Consider the following 18,409-nt stretch of genomic DNA (forward strand, 5'->3'; position numbering starts at 1 on the left):
ATTCTCTCTCATTGTTGATGTTTCTTGCTCCCTCTCCCTTTCTCTCTGAAATAAATAATAATAATAATAATAATAATAATAATAATAATAATAATAATAATATTCTGGCCCTAACAGGTTTGGCTCAGTGGATAGAGCATCGGCATGCAGACTCAAGGGTCTCAGGTTCGATTCCAGTAAAGGGCATGTTGCAGGCACATCCCCAGTAGAAGATGTGCAGGAGGCAGCTGATCAATCTTTCTCATCGATGTTTCTAACTGTAATCCCTCTCCCTTCCTCTCTGCAAAAAACAAAACAAAACAAAACAAAACAAACCCCCAAAACATTCTGGGTCATCTGTTCGCCGCTCACCTTGCAGTAGCACCCAACTTTCACTGAGGAGCACACTGGGGCTCAGAGAGGCTAGTCGACTCGCCCAGGTTCCCTCAGCCACGAGGGGGCCACGCATCGAACCCTGGGCCAGAGAGCCCCGGCCCGCGTCCATGACTCCAGAGGCCACGGCCGGAACCACTGCTCCCCGGGAACGCCCTCGGCCGCCTCGCACGCTGAGCCTCTTGGTGTGGCTCCGGGAGCCGGGAGCCGTGGGGCTGTGATTCTGAGCGTCCCATCACCTTGGAGGCGTGCCCGCGTCCAAAGGCGTGGGAGGAGGAGGTAACCGCAGATGGGGAGGACGGCTTTGTCAACCGCACATCCGAGAAGGACCGGTGTCTAGAACACAGAGCGAACTGCTCCAGCTCGACACCGGGATTTCAAAATGGTCCCAGTCTCTGCTGGCGGCGTCTCCAAAGGAGATGCACAGATGGCCAGGACGCACGAGAGAGATGCTCAGCATCCCCGGTCGCCAGGGAGACGGACCTCACACGAGGAGCCTGCTGCGGACACCTTCACACCGGGAGCAGCTCGCCTCCGGGGAAGTGATCAATGTACCAATTTGCACAACCCCCGTGCCCAGCGCCCAGAGAAAGAAAGAGAGTGGTATCTGCCCCCCTCACACCCCTCTCCGCAGCACCCCCTTCCCGTCCCCCCCTTTGGGTAAACGCGATGCTGCCCTGTAACCATAGAGACTCCCTATTTCCGTACAGGATGGAGGAGAATCAAAGGTGAATTATTATATTTCGAGTCTGGCTCTGGGGCCCGACACAGTGTGTGATGCTCGTCCGCGTGGCTGTGGGTGGGGGTGCGTGTGCATCCTCATTACCGTGGACACGCTGGGAGGAAGGACCCGTTTGCTCAGCCAGCCCGCTGTCTGGGCCCTCGGGCTGTGGTCCTACTGTGACCTGGACACGCGAGCACGTTCCCTGGACGCGGCTCCCAGCCTCTGCCTCTCTCCCTGCCCTCAACTTCTTTCCTCCTTCCTCTCCAGCCGGTCACCAGCCTGGCACCTCCCACCTTGGCATGACCCCCATGGTGGGCACGTGGACCCAGGCCGCCGGCACGCGTGTGGAGGGCACTCGGGCAGGGCGGCCTGGGTGCGCTCGCTGCCTCCGGTGGCAGAGACGAGAGGAGCCCGGGCAGGGGAGGATGTGTGGGCTGGCACCGGAGCCGGCCCGGCCGGGAGCCCTGGCCTCTGAGTTTGCCAAGCGGCTCCAGCTGAGCAGGAACTGAGCCTGCCCGTCGGACAAGGCGTGCTTGTGGGCCCGGGCTCGCCGCCCGTGACAGAGGCCCATTGTGCGGGCGCTGCTCCGGGCGGGGGTCAGCACCGTCCCTCCGAGTGGACAGAGCGCTGGGCACCGGGCTCCCGCTCCGAACCTCGGCCGGAGGGTGTCCTGGGCCTTTGAAAGCGCGATGCTCGCCGGGCGGGCGTGGCTCAGTGGTTGCGCTTCGACCTATGGACCAGGAGGTCACGGTTCGATTCCCGGTCAGAGCACATACCCGGGTTTGTGGGCTCCATCCCCAGGGTGGAGCGTGCAGGAGGCAGCCTACCATTTCTGTTTCTATTTCTTTCTCTCTCCATCTCCCTTCCTCTCTGAAATCAACAAAAATATATTAAAAAGAAAGAAAAAAAAGGGAGGGAGGGAGGGAGGGAGGGAGGGCGGGCTGCTCCCCATGTTATCACCTGCTGGCGGACCTGCCCCTGGGAGGGTGACGGGCTTGGACCCCGCTTCTCCTCAGCAAGGGCAGCCCAGGGTCACCGCCGGGAGCCGGGAGGGCCCTGACCTCAGAGTTCAAGTCCAGCCTCTGAGCTTCGCGAGCAACTTGACTTTTGGCGAGTCACACCTTCGCCTTCGCTTCCCTGAGCTTCAATCTTCCAAACTGTAAACTGGGGAGGAGGGAAAGGGGGAGATGAGAGTCCTTCTGCGGAGTGCTGTCCAGGAACGCGCTCCTGCTGATGGAGTCCTGGGCTCGGCGCCACCCGCTGTCCCTCCCAGCTCCTTGCCTTCACCTGCTCCCCTGCAGGCCCAGGAGGAGCGCACCCCATTTCCTCCAGGAAGCTCCCCCCAGGAACGTTACTTAGTCATCGCCTTGCCCCACCCTCCCCTCCTCAGGAAGCCAGTGTGGGGCACGGCTTTGCACCCACAGTCTTGGCAGCGTCTCAGCGGAAGGAATGCTCGGGGGCGGGCGGTGTGCCCTGTGGCTGGGCTGCCCTCACCTTCACCCGCTGTGGGCTGGGCTGTGGGCGGCCAGGCCAGGGTGGAGGAGTGGCCCCCATCCCGGTGGGGCGGGGTGCACGCCCTCAGCCAGGCCCCGGCTGGACAGCAAGCCCATCTGCAGACTCTGCAGACAAGACGGCCATTCAGGACACAGGAGGGGAGGGCGTGTGAGGGGGCAAGTTCAGCAGGTGGAATTACCCTAGTAATTATCACCTCCACCCACCAGCCACAGGCACACCCACAGCCCCGGAGGGTTAGGGAAAGAGCAGGCTGGGGGGAGGGCGGGAGACCAGGGCTGGCACTGCCCCAGGACTTACTGTGACCTGGAGGTCACTCCAGCTCTGCGAGTGACCTCCTCATCTGAAGGAAGGTGTGTCTCAGGAGGACGTTACCTCACAGAGGGCTGACGCACGTACGCACGTATAGCTCATGGGGAGAGGGCTGTGGCGGAGGGGCCCCGCGTACTGGTGGCTGCCTTCCAACGGTGAGTCCATCAACTTCACACAAACCCTGTCCCAGGTTTACACCATGCCAGCATGGCGCCCTGGTGTAATCAGATGGACACCCAGTGCTCCGCTGCCTGCAGGATCCAGGTAATCATGTCGGTCCCCGGCCCAAGCCCTCCTCCGGGCAGTCTGAACAGGGTGGGTCCTGCCCGCTTGGGTGGAAGGAAACAAGGCGACAGACACTTCAGTCTGGCCCCGTCAGCTCTCACCGCTCTCACTGGCTGGAGCGCTGTGGCGGGGTCGGTCTCCAGGTGGCAGGATCCCTGTGGGGGCCTTGGAGCCAGAGCCACATCTCTGGGCTCCTGACTCAGGCATTTATTAATCACTAGAGGCCCGGTGCACAGAATTCCTGCACAAAATGCGTAGGGTCCTTAGCCCTGGCCGGTGACCAGGGCTGATCTGTGGGGCAACTGGCAGGATAAGGGGGGGGAGGGGCACAGGGAGGTGTTGGCATCTCTTGGCTGGTCTGGGGCCTGCAGGCAGCTCCTGCGTTGAGCGACTGTCTCCTGGTGGTCAGTGTGCATCATAGCGAGTAGTCTTTCCGCTGTTTGATCAATTTGCATATTAAGCTTTTATAATATAGGATGACGTCTCCTGCCGGAAGTGAACTGGAGCCACATTTACCAGCTCCAGGAAGCGGACGGCTCCTGCCTCTCAGGGCTGTGAGGAGTTGCAGGCCGGTGACCGGCCCTGGGTCTGCTCCCCACAGGTAGCCCCAGGTAAACAGAAACTTAATCACAGCAGGTGGTCTGAGCAGGCACCCCCGCCCCCCTTTCTTTTGAAAACTGGGTCATACGCGGGTGCTGTGGAGGTGGGAGTGGGAAAGGGTGTCAAGACATGGAGGGCCATGTTGTGTAAAACCAGGACACAGATTATATATATATATATATATATATATATATATATATATATATGAATTCATGCACGGGTGTGTGTGTCCCTCAGCCCAGCCTGCATCCTCTCCAATCTGGGATATCCCTCTTCCAGGACTGCTGGCTCCCAACTGCTCGCCTGCCTGCCTTCCTGATTGCCCCTAACTGCTTCTGCCTGCTAGCCTGATCACCCCCTAACAACTCCCCTGCCAGCCTGATTGCCCCTAACTGTCCTCCTATGCAAGCCTGGTCACCCCTAACTAACCTCTCCTGCAGGCCTGGTCCCCCTACTGCTCTCCCCTGCAGGTCCAGCCGACCTCAACTTCCCTTCTCTGCAGGCCTGGTCACCCCTAACTGCCCTCCCCTTCAGGCTTGATTGCTCCCAATTGCCCTCCCTTGCAGGCCTGGCCCCTCCCAACTGTTCTCCCCTGCTGGCCATCTTGTGTGTTGGAATGATTGTCAATTTGCATACTATTCTTTTATTAGATAGGGTATTTAATTCTCACTGAGGATATTTTTTTCCATTTTTTTTTTTTTTTTTTTTTTTTAAAGAGTGGGAGAGGAAGAAACCGAGAGAAATACCGATGTGAGACACACATTGATTGGTTGCCTACCCCATGCCCCTGGCTAGAGTCTGCACCTCAGGTATGTGCCCTTGACAGGAATCGAACCTGGGACTCATCCGTCCGCAGGTCGATGCTCTATCCACTGGGCCAAACCAGCCAGGGCCAGATGCACATTTTTACGCATCCGAAGTGAGCCTTCACACTGGAGCAGCAAGGACCTGTGCTCTCTCTACCCCCACCCTCCTCCACCCCGATCCCCCTGGCCTGGCAAGTCCCAGTCTTCTCTAACCGGGGGAGGAGAGGGCAGCTCACAGAACGGCCTGATGGCGGGTGTTTGGGATCAACTGAGAATATGTTTATTTAAAAGCAATTTTAAATATTAAAAAAGGTAGAAATGAACACATACAGTACTGAAAAAAAGTCACATTAAATACACGTGAACGGACGCGAGTACTGGTGTCCGAGGGAGATGTCGAATGAGAGTCGGGGTTTACCAAGTGGTCCACGGAGGCTATACAACAGGCTGGAGTCCTAGGCAATAAAAAAATAAATAGCATCGCTGTTCAACAGGAAAATAAGACACGCTCTTTGCAGAACACACCGCTCCCCTCCGGGGGAGAGGGAACTCATTAGCTAATTTCCCCCCATAAGTTCCTATACCTTCAAAATACTATCTCATGTACAAAACGGCAGATGGTGGTTCACGGAGATTCAGAACAATGATCAAGACTTCAACTCAACTAAGACCGGCCAAGGGGTCCCAGGGCCAGCGAGCTGGAGAGAGCTCCGATTCCTGGTGACAAGCCCGAAAGAACAGACAATCCCGAAAGAAGAAAAGATGTGAAGAACGCGTTCACGTTGCTGGGAAGGGGAAGAGCAGACATGGGTTCCGCTTAGTCTCAGACATCTAGTGTGTGTGTGTGTGTGTGTGTGTCTTAAGAAACCAGTTATGTTGAGATCAGTTAAAACACTGTAGGCTGCAAAGATGAGTTTTTTAATGCAACTGAAAATGTGGAACCGAACAGGGACAGTAGGGACGTGGGAGCGTGTCCTCCTGCCCTGACATGGGCGTGGCCTGCGTCCCGAGGCTGCAGACGCAGCCGGCCACCCCCCGGGCCACTGGCCGCGCCTGCACTCTGGCTGCCGGAGTCACAGCTGAGGCGGGCGGCGGGCCTGCCACGGGGTTTCCTGAGCCCGTGGCTGCCCGATGCTCTCTAAGTGCGTGCGGAACTAAATTCACCGGCATGGGGCGTGACGGCTTTCCTAATGGTTCGGGAGGGATTGTGCTTCTGTGAAATGAACACGCCTCACTCACTGCCGAGATTACATGTGTAAGAACGCCGTCTCCTGTGCGGTTTGCCGACAGAGCCGATGAAGCAAATGCAATGGCAGAGGGACACCGGGGCCCTGGTCAGGGCTCAGCCCTGCCGGTGGGAGCGAACCCGCTGTATTCTCTTCAAATTCCCGAGTCACACGGGGGGAGAAGGAGACAGACAGGGGCCTCCGGGGGGCAGACTCCCCACGTGGGGCCACAGCGGCGCCCGGGCCTCGGGGATGGGCTGACGGAAGGAGACGTGTCTGCGGAACCGGGCGTGGGGCTGGGGACTTCCTATGATCGGGGTTTAACCGAGAGCCGGGAGGAAGGAGAGGCGGTTTCAGCACCTGGTTCTACAGCGGGAGGCCGAGGGCACGGTGGCTTCCGACCCGTCCTCCTCCTGACTGACCTCCGCAGGGGTTACACGTGTCCGGGACAGAGCTCCGAACAGAACGTGAATGGACACACGGGATACTTGCACACACAGAGAGGATGCTCATCCATAACAACAGGACGTGGAGAGCCACACGCGTGCGAGAGAGCCACGGGGCTGACTAGACACAAACATCGTCGCAACCTTATCATCTCTGCTTTTAATGGCAATCAGGTTAGAGCGTGCGGGGCCCCCGCTGCGCACACCCCTTTAGGGAAGGCTCCTTAGAGAAGGCTCACTCCTGGCAGCCCCCGGGGCCTGGAAGAGGGGCTCCACTGAGGGCCTCAGCGTCTGTCCGCGTCGTCACGAAGGCTACGTCATCTTTGCATAATGAGGTAACGTCTCAGGGGCGGGCACGGCTCCCCGGACGTCTGCATCCACTGGCCGACCTGCCGAGGGGTGGGTGCGTGCGTGCCCCGAGGCCGGGCTGTGCCTGTCCTGCCGCAGGGTCACTCTCCCGGTTAACCGAGCGCTTGCTGTCATGATGCCCAGCGGGCGGTGGAGCTGTAAACTGAACACGGGCTGCAGGCAGCTGGCGGAGCTCAGAGTCTCCCCGGAAGACAGGTCGGTCGCCTTCCGCCAGCGGCCGTGCCCGCTCAGGGACGGGCGAGGACACCGGCACTGGGCACGGTCCGCTGCCGTTGGCAGAGCCGGCGGTCCCCAGGTTCCTGCTCGCTTGGAGAACGGCACAGAGGGAGATGGAAGTGCTAGACGCCAGGACGGCTTTGGCAAACCGGGAAGACGCCGGTCCCCGGCTCCCATTAATACTGGCGAAGGCGGAAGATAACAGGGCGTTTATTTACAAGACACACGGCGCCGTCCCCGTGCGGAGCGGCCGGCGGTCCGTTCTGTAACAGCAGCTATGTACACGTGGGCAAGGGGCTCCGCCCTGGAGGGCGTGGACAGTCCCGGGTTCTCCTCCTCGCTAGTCGGACAGGATGTGGACGAAGGACACGGGAAAGACCCCTTTCCTTTCGGGCTCTCCCTCGATGTGGCCGATCTGTGGGGAGAAGCGAGAGGCGTCAGGCGGAGGCAGGCCGCTGAGAGCGGAGACAACCGACCACGTGGCAGTGACAACCACAGAACAGGAGCTCTGCGCTCGGCACCTCTGCGTGGCTCTCCCTCTGCCCGCTGGCAGCCCGCGGGAGTCCTCCCTGTCGACAGGAAGGAACCTGGAGAGCACTGCGCTCAGAGCAAGACGCCGGCCAGAGAGACAAGCACCGCACGGCCTCTCGCACTGGGGGAAGCGAATGAACAAAACTAACAAAACAGACACAGACTCGGGGAGGAGAGCAGGCTGGCAGCTGTCCGAGAAAGGTGAAGGGACAGAGCAAATACATCAATGACACATTCACAGGCACAGACCACAGTGTGGTGACGTCAGAGGGAGGGAGGGAGGGAGGCAGAGGAGGGAAAGGGGGTGAAGTGGGTAGAAGGTGATGGAGGGAGACTTGGCTTGGGGTGGTGGGCACACAGGTGGGGAGAAACCAAGAGGTGTGTTGGAAACAGAATAAAATGTGTGTTTCTTAGGGGGCTCGGCTGCTTTCCCTGTGGGCAAGCGGGATAGAGCTTGCTGAGCCTCCCGTCTGTAACCCGGGCTAAAACACCCTTCCCTCGGCTTGTGAGACAGAGAACGCCCCGCTTCTGGGGGCTGTGAGGCTCCAGAGCAGCGTGGCCCGCAGGCTCCCTGGCTGCTGCCTGAGCTTGGCCCGTCACCTGCAGAAGGTTCTACCTGTTACATCTGTGGGACCTGATTACGGGGGACCCATCGTGGGAAACCTAACAAGACCTGCATGCCGGCTCCCATGACAGACAGAGGGGAGGGGCTCCGAGAGCCCGGCCAGGCCACCCGTCGGTCCGTCCGTGACGGCCCGGAGCACGGCTGTGTCCAGCCCACGGCAGCCGAGCACGCAGGCTCGGGACCGGCTCTGCCCGCTGGCCCGCCCCGGAGCTCCGGGTTCCCATCGGGAGAACGGGAAGAACCGCCTGGTGTGACCACGGCTGCAGCGCTTCCGTCCCACGTGAACTCCCTGACCCACAGCTGCTCTGGCAGGGGACACGGGGGCAGGGTCCGGGGCGCAGCGGGGGCAGCCCACGCCCGAGGGAAGGAACCGGAGGGACTGCCCGGGCGGGGGCGGGCACGTACCCACCACTCCTGGTCCTCCTCCCCCGTGACGACGATCACCTCGCCCTCGAGGAAGGTCAGCTCGTCGTCGTTGTCGGCCTGGCAGTCGTAGATGGTCTTCACGCGCCGCACCTTGTTCTTCCCCTGCGGCACGGAGGCGGCGGTTAGCGGCCGGGACGGACCGAAGAGAGCCCGGGAGGGTTTCGGGGGGTGCCAGCCGTGGGCGGGGCCGGGGCCTCCCTGAGCCTCAGTGTCTCCGCTGCGAACGGCGGGGCAGGTCTGCCACGGGCTCCGTGTGCCCAGACATCTCAAGGTGTCCGAGCCCCTGTCCCTTCCCCTGGCATCAGGGGAGAGCCCAGCCGGGGCGAGCGGGCATTGCCCATCATGTTCACCATGAAGGCAAGGGACAGTGTGGCTCCACCAGTGACACAGCATTCTCCCCCCCCACCCCCGCAGGCCAGGATGACGCAGAGTCTAAAACTGGATTTGGGAAGCGTGATGCAAAGCCGATCTGCAGCTTCCGCCGGTCAATGTGCAGCGCGCACACCCTTCCCGGCGGCATGCGAAGCAGAGTCAGCAGCCGGCACTTCCCCAAAGCTCTCAGGTCTGACCAACTGGACGTGGGCTCTGATCTGTGGGACATCCAGTTCTTGGCAAACAGGAAGGTGGAAATAGGGAAATGACCTCCAGGGGATGCGTTGGGCACCCCGCGCAGTCAACAGTTAGTAATGAAAAGGGCACCTTTTGCTGAAACCAGTTTGGCTCAGTGGGTAGAGCGTCGGCCTGCGGACTGAAAGGTCCCAGGTTCGATTCCGGTCAAGGGCATGTACCTTGGTTTCAGGCACATCCCCAGTGGGGGGTGTGCAGGAGGCAGCTGATGGATGATTCTCTCTCATCGATGTTTCTAACTCTCTATCCCTCTCCCTTCCTCTCTGTAAAAAATCAATAAAATATATTAAAAAAAAAAGAAAAAAAGAAAAAAAGAAAAGGGCACCTTTTCCTGCCAGTGCCCCGGTGTCTCCCTCAGAGGCCCTGCTGACCCCGCTCCTTCTGCATCAGCCACCCCCCCACCACACACACACACACCCCCACCCCGGCCCCGGACCCACCGTGTTGATCTTCCTGGGCAGCGGCACGGGCATCTCGGGCAGGGTGGGCGTCAGGTCGTTGGCGTCCTCGGAGGCCTGCTTCTGGAGGGCGTCCCGGGCCGGCACGTTCGGGGACAGGTCCAGCGAGTGCGACTTGAGGGCGCCGTCGGCGGGCGGGGCCTTGGGCGGGGCCTCCCCAGGCGGGGCCTTGGCCAGCAGGTCGGCCAGCTGCGGCTTGGGGGGCAGGTCCTTCATGTGTGGCTTGGGGGGCAGGTCTGAGAGGTGGGGCTTGGGGGGCAGGTCGCCCAGCTGGGGCTTGGGCGGCAGTTCTCCCGGCTTTGGCGGCAGGTCTCCCATCTGGGGCCTGGGCGCCAGGTCGGTGGGCTTCGGGGGCAGGTCTGCCGGCGGCGCCGGTTTCAGGGCGCCTTCGGGCGGGACGCTGGCCTTGTCCAGGGAGAGATGGTGGCTAGTCTCGGTCTTCCGGAGGGCCACTGCAGGGACAAGCCAAAGGGGGGGTCACGGGCGGACAGGGAGGAGGGGGGGTGGCACCTGCTGAGCACGACCCAGCGTGAGCACCTGGAGGCCCTTGTTGAACAGACAAGAGCGGAAGCCGGAAGCCTGCCACGTCACAACTCAGGTGTCACGCTCAGTGACGTCAGGAAAGGATGTCCGAATGAGGCGGAAATTAAAACCCCAAACCATGAATAGCACAGACAAGAGAGAGAGAGAGTCGGAAAGTACAGAGTTAAGTTTCCAGAGTCAGTCACCTAACTGTAGCCATTGCAAATGTTCTCTTATATTTCCTTCTTGACTTTTTAGTGTCTTTTCCAAACATAAAACTTCTATCTGCTTTCATCTATTTACTGTTTTAGCAAGAGTATTTGCCAGTTGCCGAAACCGGTTTGGCTCAGTGGATAGAGCATCAGTCTGAGGACCGAAGGGTCCCAGGTTCGATTCTGGTCAAGGGCATGTACCTTGGTTGCGGGCACATCTCCAGTGGGGGGTGTGCAGGAGGCAGCTGATGAATGTTTCTAACTCTCTATCTCTCTCCAACATCCGTTTACGTGGGAACTTATGAAAAGCACAGAAAAGTGAGTAAAAGGATGGACCCTCCAGTTTATCTTGGTTGTTTGCATTCTCAGGTGGTTTTTATTTCCTCCCTTTTGCTTACCCGTATTTTTCAAGTGTCCTAGAATGAACACACATCACTTTCGCAGTAAGAACCATACAGGACTATTTCACGCAGAGCTACAAATGAGCGCAGGGAGAAAGGAGGCCTTACCTTTCTGAGGTAGTTTAGGCAGAACTCGCGGGCCAAGGGCAGACTTCGCGGAACCGGTGCTAATTAATAATAAATAAATAAATAAAAAAATCATTTAGGACCTAAAGTGTTATAATGTCGGCCGTGATAGGTTATTCAAGGAAATCGGAGGCTGAGCTATCTAAAACCCTCGCCAGATCTCTTTGGCAAAAGGACAGTCTAGTTCCCACCAGTCCAAGTTGGCCCGGCTGGGAGGGTGTTCTGAATGGTTCTGACTGACTCCTCCTCCTCCCCCCGAGCCTCTCCCCAGGGCACCATGGTGAAAGCAGCTGGGTCCGTCCCGGCGTGGCACACAGAGGTAACCCCGCCGGCCCCACCGTCAGAGGCGGCAGCCACGGTGACCTGTCGAGGCCCCGAGCGAGGCTAGTGGTGATGGACACGGAAATCCAGACCCAGCTCTGCTGGACTCAGAGCCCTCATCCTCCTAAGTGACCTCCCGCCCCTGAGCCCAGAGGGAAAGTACCAGGACCAAAGGACTTCATGTGGAAACTGAAAATAAGAGCTCATTCCGGCAGCCTGACTCAGGGGCCCCGATGGAGGACGGCTGTCCATGCCCAGCCGGCCGGCAGCGCCAGGCCCACAGTGCGGGCCACGTGGGGTAGACCATCACCAATGCCCGTCTCTGTGGTGCCGCCCGCCCCCGCAGCCACACGCCCAGCGGGACACGCGGGCTTACCTCGCCTGCTGAGACAGCCCCTCGAACTTGTTTGTGGTCTTACTGGACGAGGATGGACCCATGTCGTTACCTGCAGGGAGAAGGAAACGTCGAACGTGGCAGCCTCCGACAGAGACACGGGACGTGGGGACGTGGGTGTGGCAGGCAGGCACCCCGAGGTTCCAGAAGGGACTGGAAAGACTGACCACAGCCACCTGCTTCCCGTGACCACACGGCGCCCCAATGGTAACGCAGCAATGGCCGCTACCGGTCACTGAGCGCCTACTGTGCGCGGGCTCTGTGCTCAGTGCTCACAGCAATCCTTCCTGGGACACAACACAGCCCTCCACCGTCCCCCTCCCACAGGAGGAGACACAGTCAAGCCCCAGGCCGAGTAGCTGGTGAGGGTCAGAGCTAGGACCCACATGCAGGTCTGCGCTAAACCACCCATCACCTCTCCCCCTGAACCAGAGGCAGGCCGGGGCTGGCAGGGGGCGGCGCTGGGCCTCCCGGACAGAATGTTCTCTGGCCACTGAGGTGACCTTCATCCTCCAAAGACATCATGTATTCATGTCTCTGTCCCTCAGCCCTCTCTCCCCCCTCCCTGCGGCAAATGCCCCCTCCCCCAGCAGCACCTGCCCTCCCCTGCAATAACTGTTCCCCCCTGCGGCACCTGTCCCCCCCCTGCAGCACCTGTCTCCCCCCACCCCTGCAGCACCTGCTCACAGGAGGGGTGCAGGTGCGCAGCCAGACAGGCCGGTTTGGAATTCCAGCCGCACCGCTGACCGGCGGTTCTGAGTGGGCTACGTGGCCTCTGCCCCCAACCTCCCTCCCTGACTCCCGGGCGACCTACCCCAGGTAACCGCGCCTTTGCTGGAGGGCCCGTGAGGTAGTGGGCTGGGAGGGTCCGACAGGGTTCTCTTGTGCCCGGGGGGCGGCGGCGGGGGCCGCTTCTTGGACAGGGTGGAGGTGCCGCCGCCGGAGGACTGCATGCCGAGCGGGAGCGTGGAAGGCGGGCCAGGGGGACCTGGAAAGGCACCGAACGGGCGGGAAGGTGAATGCCGGGCTCATCGGACAGCCCGTGTGCAGTCATTCACATGTCAAACAGCCCGTGTGCAGTCATTCTCATGTCAAACAGCCCGTGTGCAGTCATTCTCACGTCGATGGTGGTCCGACATGGGGAGGGACGGAAGCGCAGGCCCAAGGTGGCCACGCTCGCCAACCCAGCGATGCACAGACAGGACTTCTAAAAACGGCTGGTGAGAAGCAGCGACAACAAGGAAAGGTGAGTGTGTGTCTTTAAGAAACAGGATGCCCGCCAGCATGACATGCTGATGCCCTGAGATCACATAGGTACAACGGGAAACAGAAGACACGTGCTTTACATGGTAAGTCACTGGAATCATGGCAGAACCCGGGGAGGAGGCGCCGACAGTGAAATCACTGAGCCACAGCAGCACCGGACTCTTCTTTCCGCCATGACCTTTCCTTTAAGTCCAAGTTTTTTAAAAATATTTTTTTACTGATTTTAGAGAAAGGGGAGAAGGAGAGAGAGAGAGAGGGAGAGAGAGAAAGAGATTGAGAGACAGAAACATCCACCTGCTGCCTCCTGCCTGCCCCCTACAGGGATCGAGGCATGTGCTCCCCAGGCCCACGGGCGGATGCTCAATCAGCTGAACCACACTGCCAGGGCCCGCGTTTTTTAACGGCTCGTGTAAATAACAGAGGATGCTAAGGTAAAAAGAATCCCTCAGAAGAAGAGAGAAATCCCAAAACTTTTCCCCCTCCAATTCTGATTGTTGTTCTGGACCTCATAAACCACCTGTTATATTAGAAACCTCAACAGGTTACGTACATTAGACATTGATTTCTACAGGTTTAAGAAAAGACTCAAGTTCCTTCAGACACAAAGACAGGATAGCAGTCATCTTATGAATATCACACACACACACACACACACACACACACACACCCATTACTGCAAAAAGGCTGACGTTTTTGAACTCATGTTTTAAGAAAAAAACATGTTTGTGGTTAGTTTTGTTTCTGGAAAGTGACACTGAAGTGCTGGTGGGTGTCAGGCAGTACTCACAGGCACTGGACACACGTCTCTCTTGAGACGGTCCCCATGTAGACATTGAACTGTGCTCATGAATAACTGCTCCCGCAAACATTAAAAGTAAATAAAAAAGGAGAGAAACAGAAAAGCTGAGGACGCGGCCACGCCACATGTGGACACAGGACGGTGGGCACCTGGCGATCCAGAAAGGCTCCAGAGCCTTTTACATTCTGCGCGTCAGAGAAAAGCTTAGTAACTGCTGGCCTGGGCCTCGGCCCTGGTGATGTCAGCGTGATGTTCCCCATGATCAATGACTGATCAGCATCGACATCCACTTTACGTGCTGATGGCCTGTCTCGCTGGCCGTTTTGTTTCTCAAAGTCAGTAAAAGTGGTTAACCTCTTGGCCTCTGATTCTCTCAATCCTGTGGTGTCCTGCATCTCGAAGCCGACCGTTACCCCACATCAACACCCGATTATGGCCCCGTCAGGGCACTCTCAGGACCACCTTATCTCTGAAACAGCAGTCATTGTTACCGCACCCCTGCACTTGTCTGAAGCTTTTACTTTTCCAAAGTGTCCGCACAGGCTATTGCCCTTGATGTTCATAAAGACCCTGCAGAGTATGTGGGTGGGGAATTACGGCCCCCAGCTGTGCAGCCAGGGAAGTGGGGATCTGGGGACAGCAGGGTGACAGGCACTCAGGGCGAGCTGGGGCCACACCCCGGGTCTCTGGGACAGGGAGTGCTCACCCCCTCCCACGAAGCCGCAGGTCCCCAGAGCCAGGGCAGCAGTGAGTGCCGGGTAAGGAGGTGTAACTTCCTCCTGGAAATAAATGGGGACTGGATGGACAGCAACTTCATCTCTACCGCCACCTAGGGATGCGCTGGGGCACTGCACCCAAAAGGTCATTCAATGGGTTCCAGATCCTGCCCGGAACCACATGTCACCTTGCTAAGGGAGCGATGTCTGAACAGCGCTGTGTGCAGGCAAGTTCAGGGGCCATCAGGCCAGGGTCGGGTAACCACGAACCGAGCCAAACTGAGCCTCTGGGATCATTTCAACAGGAAGAGACTGTTCCTCACACCACGTCAGCCCATCAGTAGAGCTTCTGTGAGGACAGCTTTGTTTACATGCTGATGGCCTGTCTCACCACCAGGTTCTGGTGGCCAGTAGGCTGGATCCGGTAACTTAACACTGAGCTAGTGGGTGAATAGTTTGAATTCAACCTCCCCCGATAAGGCTCCATCTTTAAAAGCCAGGAAATCTATCCACTCGAATCCAGAAAAACTGCCCAACTACACCCACATATAGATATTAAAAAAAAAAAATAAAATTCATTCCTAGAATCGCAACCAGCATGCCTGTCAAACCTCCCCCTCCACTCCTGAGTCCCCTGGAGCTCCCACGTCCCGAGCGCTGGGTGCTGGCCCGCAGACCAGAGTCTCACCCCGCCCCCTGGAACCCACCTTCGTCCCGCGATGCCCTCAGAGACCGCGGCTCGGAGCGGGGGACACTGCCAGTCCCTGCAGGGAATTGGCGGAGGGACTCTGGCCTGCTCTCGGTGCCAGCGCAGCCTCTGGCTTCTCTGCCTGGGAGGCAGCACGTCCCTCCTGCGGGATGCCGGCTGAAAGGTCACCTCAGCGCGCCTCCCGGGACCCAGCCCTCCGCCCGGAGCGACTGCTGTTATCTCTGAACTCCCACGAGGACCCACGTCACTAGCTTCTCTGCCTGCCGCTCCTCCTGCCGTCAGCCTCCTCAGGGCCAGATCCACGGGCCTTCCTCCCACCGCCCGCATGTTCCGGGCTAAGGCAGGGCTGTGGCTAAGTCAGGCGGATTCCTTTCCAGTGTCCTCATGCCTCTGGTTGTTGGCAAAACAGAAACCCAGGTCTCCCATGCGGGGAGACCAACTAAGATGTAACTTACTCAAAGGAAAACAAGGCCCAGAAGAGGACTGAACACTTCCTGACAATCTCGGTGTCTCGTCAGTATTCTAACACGCCGCCCAATGTCAGCGACACAGGCTGCACCTGTACAGCTGTGGGCAGTGCGAATGGCCATTTTCCCAGTATAGAGCTTAAAAAAGTATAAATTTTGTTACTTTAACGCCATGCTCGGCAAACTGCGGCTCGCGAGCCACATGCGGCTCTTTGGCCCCTTGAGCGTGGCTCTTCCATAAAATACCACGGCCTGGGTGAGTCTATTTCGAAGAAGTGGTGTTAGAAGTTTAAGTTTAAAAAATGTGGCTCTCCAAAGAAATTTCAATCGTTGTCCTGTTGATATCTGGCTCTGTTGACTAACAAGTTTGCCGACCACTGCTTTAAAGGATAAAGACAATGGGTCACTCAGAGGAACTGCGTGGGAAGGACGGCGTTGAGATGGGGAAACAGGCCCCTCGGGGTGGAGTGTGCGGACACACGGAAGCCGGCGCAGACCGGCCAGGACTCCCGCGCGGCAGGGGGACCCCAGTGGCACAGCACTAGCTGCAGAGGCCCAGGCCAGCAGCGCGGCGCCCGCCGAGCCCTGCCCTGCCCCACGCCAGGCTGAGCTGAATGCCCCTTCCTCTTCATCAGTGTCCACACCGGTCCCAGCTCAGCGGCTGCTTGGCCGCCGTGCATGGCGGGGAATAGCACGCTGGGAGAAAGAGGCAGGTCCGTAGCTTACAGTTACTTAAAAACAGTGTTAAGTTGGAAGCACTGGTGTCTGTTTTCTTTTTTAAAGAAGAGGTACTTTTTTTTTTTTTTTTTTAATTGCTTTTTTACAGAGAGGAAGGGGGAGGGAGGATAGAGTTAGAAACATTGATGGGAGAGAAACATCCATCAATTGCCACCTGCACACCTCCTTCTGGGGATGTGCCCGCAACCAAGGTACATGCCCTTGACTGGAATTGAACCTGAGACTTTTCAGTTCGCAGGCCAACAGTCTAACCACTGAGCCAAACAGGTTAGGGTCCAGTGTCTGTTTTCAAGGGCCTGCTCTCGGGGACAGTCTCCCGGTGCTCGCCCCTCTCTCCAGATTCTAGCGGCACCAGAGCCACAGCCCAATCCCCACAGGAGCCTCCCAGCAGCCCAGGGCTCTGCTTCCCGACAGCCTTTCTCCTGGACGGTCTCCCTGGCTTCTGAGGGCAATTCCACCAGCAGGGCCGCAGGAGGTGGACCGTCTTCCCCGACACGCGGAGGGAGAGACGAGGTCTGGCCGGACACGTCCTAAGGCCCCTGTTCATGTTCTGTCCCACTGCAGCCACCCAGTGACCCCAGGCCCCTTCCCCTCCCCAGGGCTCTCCTGGCTGCGCAATGGCCTGACCTCCCAGCTTCCTCTTGCTCTCAGATGTCCCGGTCCTATGGCCTGATGTTAGGGAGAGAGGAGGCAGTGATCCCGGCAGGCCTGGAAATGCCTCATCTAGTCCTAAGGAGCGCGCAGAGGGCGGGGAGTGGCACAGCGAGAGAGACGGCTGCTCACTTAGCTCGAGGCTCTGACCGCATCCCGCGGGGCCTCCCACCGCACAGGGGAGCAGCCAGCGCGCCTGTCGAGGCTCCAGGACAGCCACAGGGGCCCTGGGTCTCCCGCAGCTGACAGCTCTGCCCTCTGCCGGAGCACAAGGAGGCTTTGCTCGGAGGCAATGAAGTCAAACGTCCTTGCATTTTGATGAGGCAGCTGGAGTTCCCGGAAAGTATTCCTGAGCGGGATTCAGCATGATTCCACGGTCCCCCTCAGTCCTGGGATTGGAGGGGGGACTTGAACTTCAGTGTCTGTCTCCACCCTCCCTCTTCAGAGCCGGCCTTGCCGTCATGGCAGGGATCTCCACCAGCAGAGGCCTCGGAGGGACGCGCCCCGGGAAGTGGGCAGCCGAGCGACCCAGGCAGGACATCCTGGCTCTCACATAAACGTGTCTTTTGGTTCAACAGGATGAAACGGGGGAAAGGAAGAGCCACAAGCCAGGGGGAGCCCCCTCTGCACCGAGCACCAGCCAACCTTCAGCAACATTCATTCTCTAAGAACCCGCTCTAGCCGAAACCGGTTTGGCTCAGTGGATACAGCATCCATCTGTGGACTGAAGGGTCCCAGGTTCGATTCCAGTCAAGGGCATGTACATTGGTTGCGGGCACATGCCGGGTGTGGGATGTGCAGGAGGCAGCTGGTCGATGTCTCTCTTTCATTGATGTTTCTAACTCTCTATCTCTCTCCTCTCCCTTCCTCTCTGTTAAAAAATCAATAATAATAATAAAAAAAGTGTTTATGGTTATAGAAATGATCAAATATTAAAAAAAAAAAAAAAAAAAAGAACTCGCTCGAAGCATGACCGCTTCCCAAGTGCATGGCACATGACCCAGTGAGCTTTCCGAGAAATCGTCTCACCAGGCCGCACCCTTGCTGGGGCGCTTCCTCCCAGGTGGGCAGCAGCAGCCCAGAGCGAAGGCCCAACCCACCGTCAGTGATTGACAGGGGACTTGGGTGCCTTGCGTAGGTACGTGCCAGCAAACACGGGGAGCAGCTAAAAAAACACTGCCGGCTAACCTTCTGGCTCACACGTGCTGTCACCGGGGTCACGGTCACTGGCCATCTTCGTTGAGAACTGTCCACACCAGAGCCTCCGTTCCACTTTCCCCCGCTAGTTTATGATCTACGAGGCCATCCGGGGTCTCTGAGAACACAGCTCCCATTTATAACGCTATCTCAATGGAGAATGAGCTCTGAACAAACACCGTCCTGAATAAAGCTCACATTTCCCAGAAAATGGCCCCAGTGTGGCTGCCATAGGCCCGCATTGTGCGCGGAGCGGCCGCGAAGCCGCGTGAGCCACTGCTCTGGGCTGTGCAGGGGGAGCCCTGGCTGAGAACTCATCCCGGCTCTGGCCCGGGGACCCTGGGCTTCCACGGCT

The 18,409-nt window shown here is 58.5% G+C and overlaps 1 protein-coding gene across 2 annotated transcripts in view; it reads right to left on the reverse strand.

Annotated features, from left to right (window-relative positions):
* Positions 1-4,868: 4,868 nt before the first annotated feature.
* The window catches only part of ASAP1 (ArfGAP with SH3 domain, ankyrin repeat and PH domain 1), a 190,056-nt gene continuing 176,515 nt past the window's right edge, over positions 4,869-18,409 (reverse strand). For both annotated transcript variants that reach the window (XM_084864668.1, XM_084864669.1), the window contains 6 exons: positions 12,326-12,499; positions 11,494-11,563; positions 10,779-10,837; positions 9,518-9,987; positions 8,430-8,552; positions 4,869-7,283 (listed from right to left, as the gene is read on the reverse strand). In XM_084864668.1, coding sequence (XP_084720794.1) covers positions 7,209-7,283; positions 8,430-8,552; positions 9,518-9,987; positions 10,779-10,837; positions 11,494-11,563; positions 12,326-12,499 — 971 coding nt within the window. In that variant the 3' untranslated portion in view covers positions 4,869-7,208. The remainder of the gene's footprint in view (positions 7,284-8,429; positions 8,553-9,517; positions 9,988-10,778; positions 10,838-11,493; positions 11,564-12,325; positions 12,500-18,409) is intronic.

This window comes from Pipistrellus hanaki (assembly GCF_964339955.1).
Source record: "Pipistrellus hanaki genome assembly, chromosome: 17".
NCBI lineage: Eukaryota > Metazoa > Chordata > Mammalia > Chiroptera > Vespertilionidae > Pipistrellus > Pipistrellus hanaki.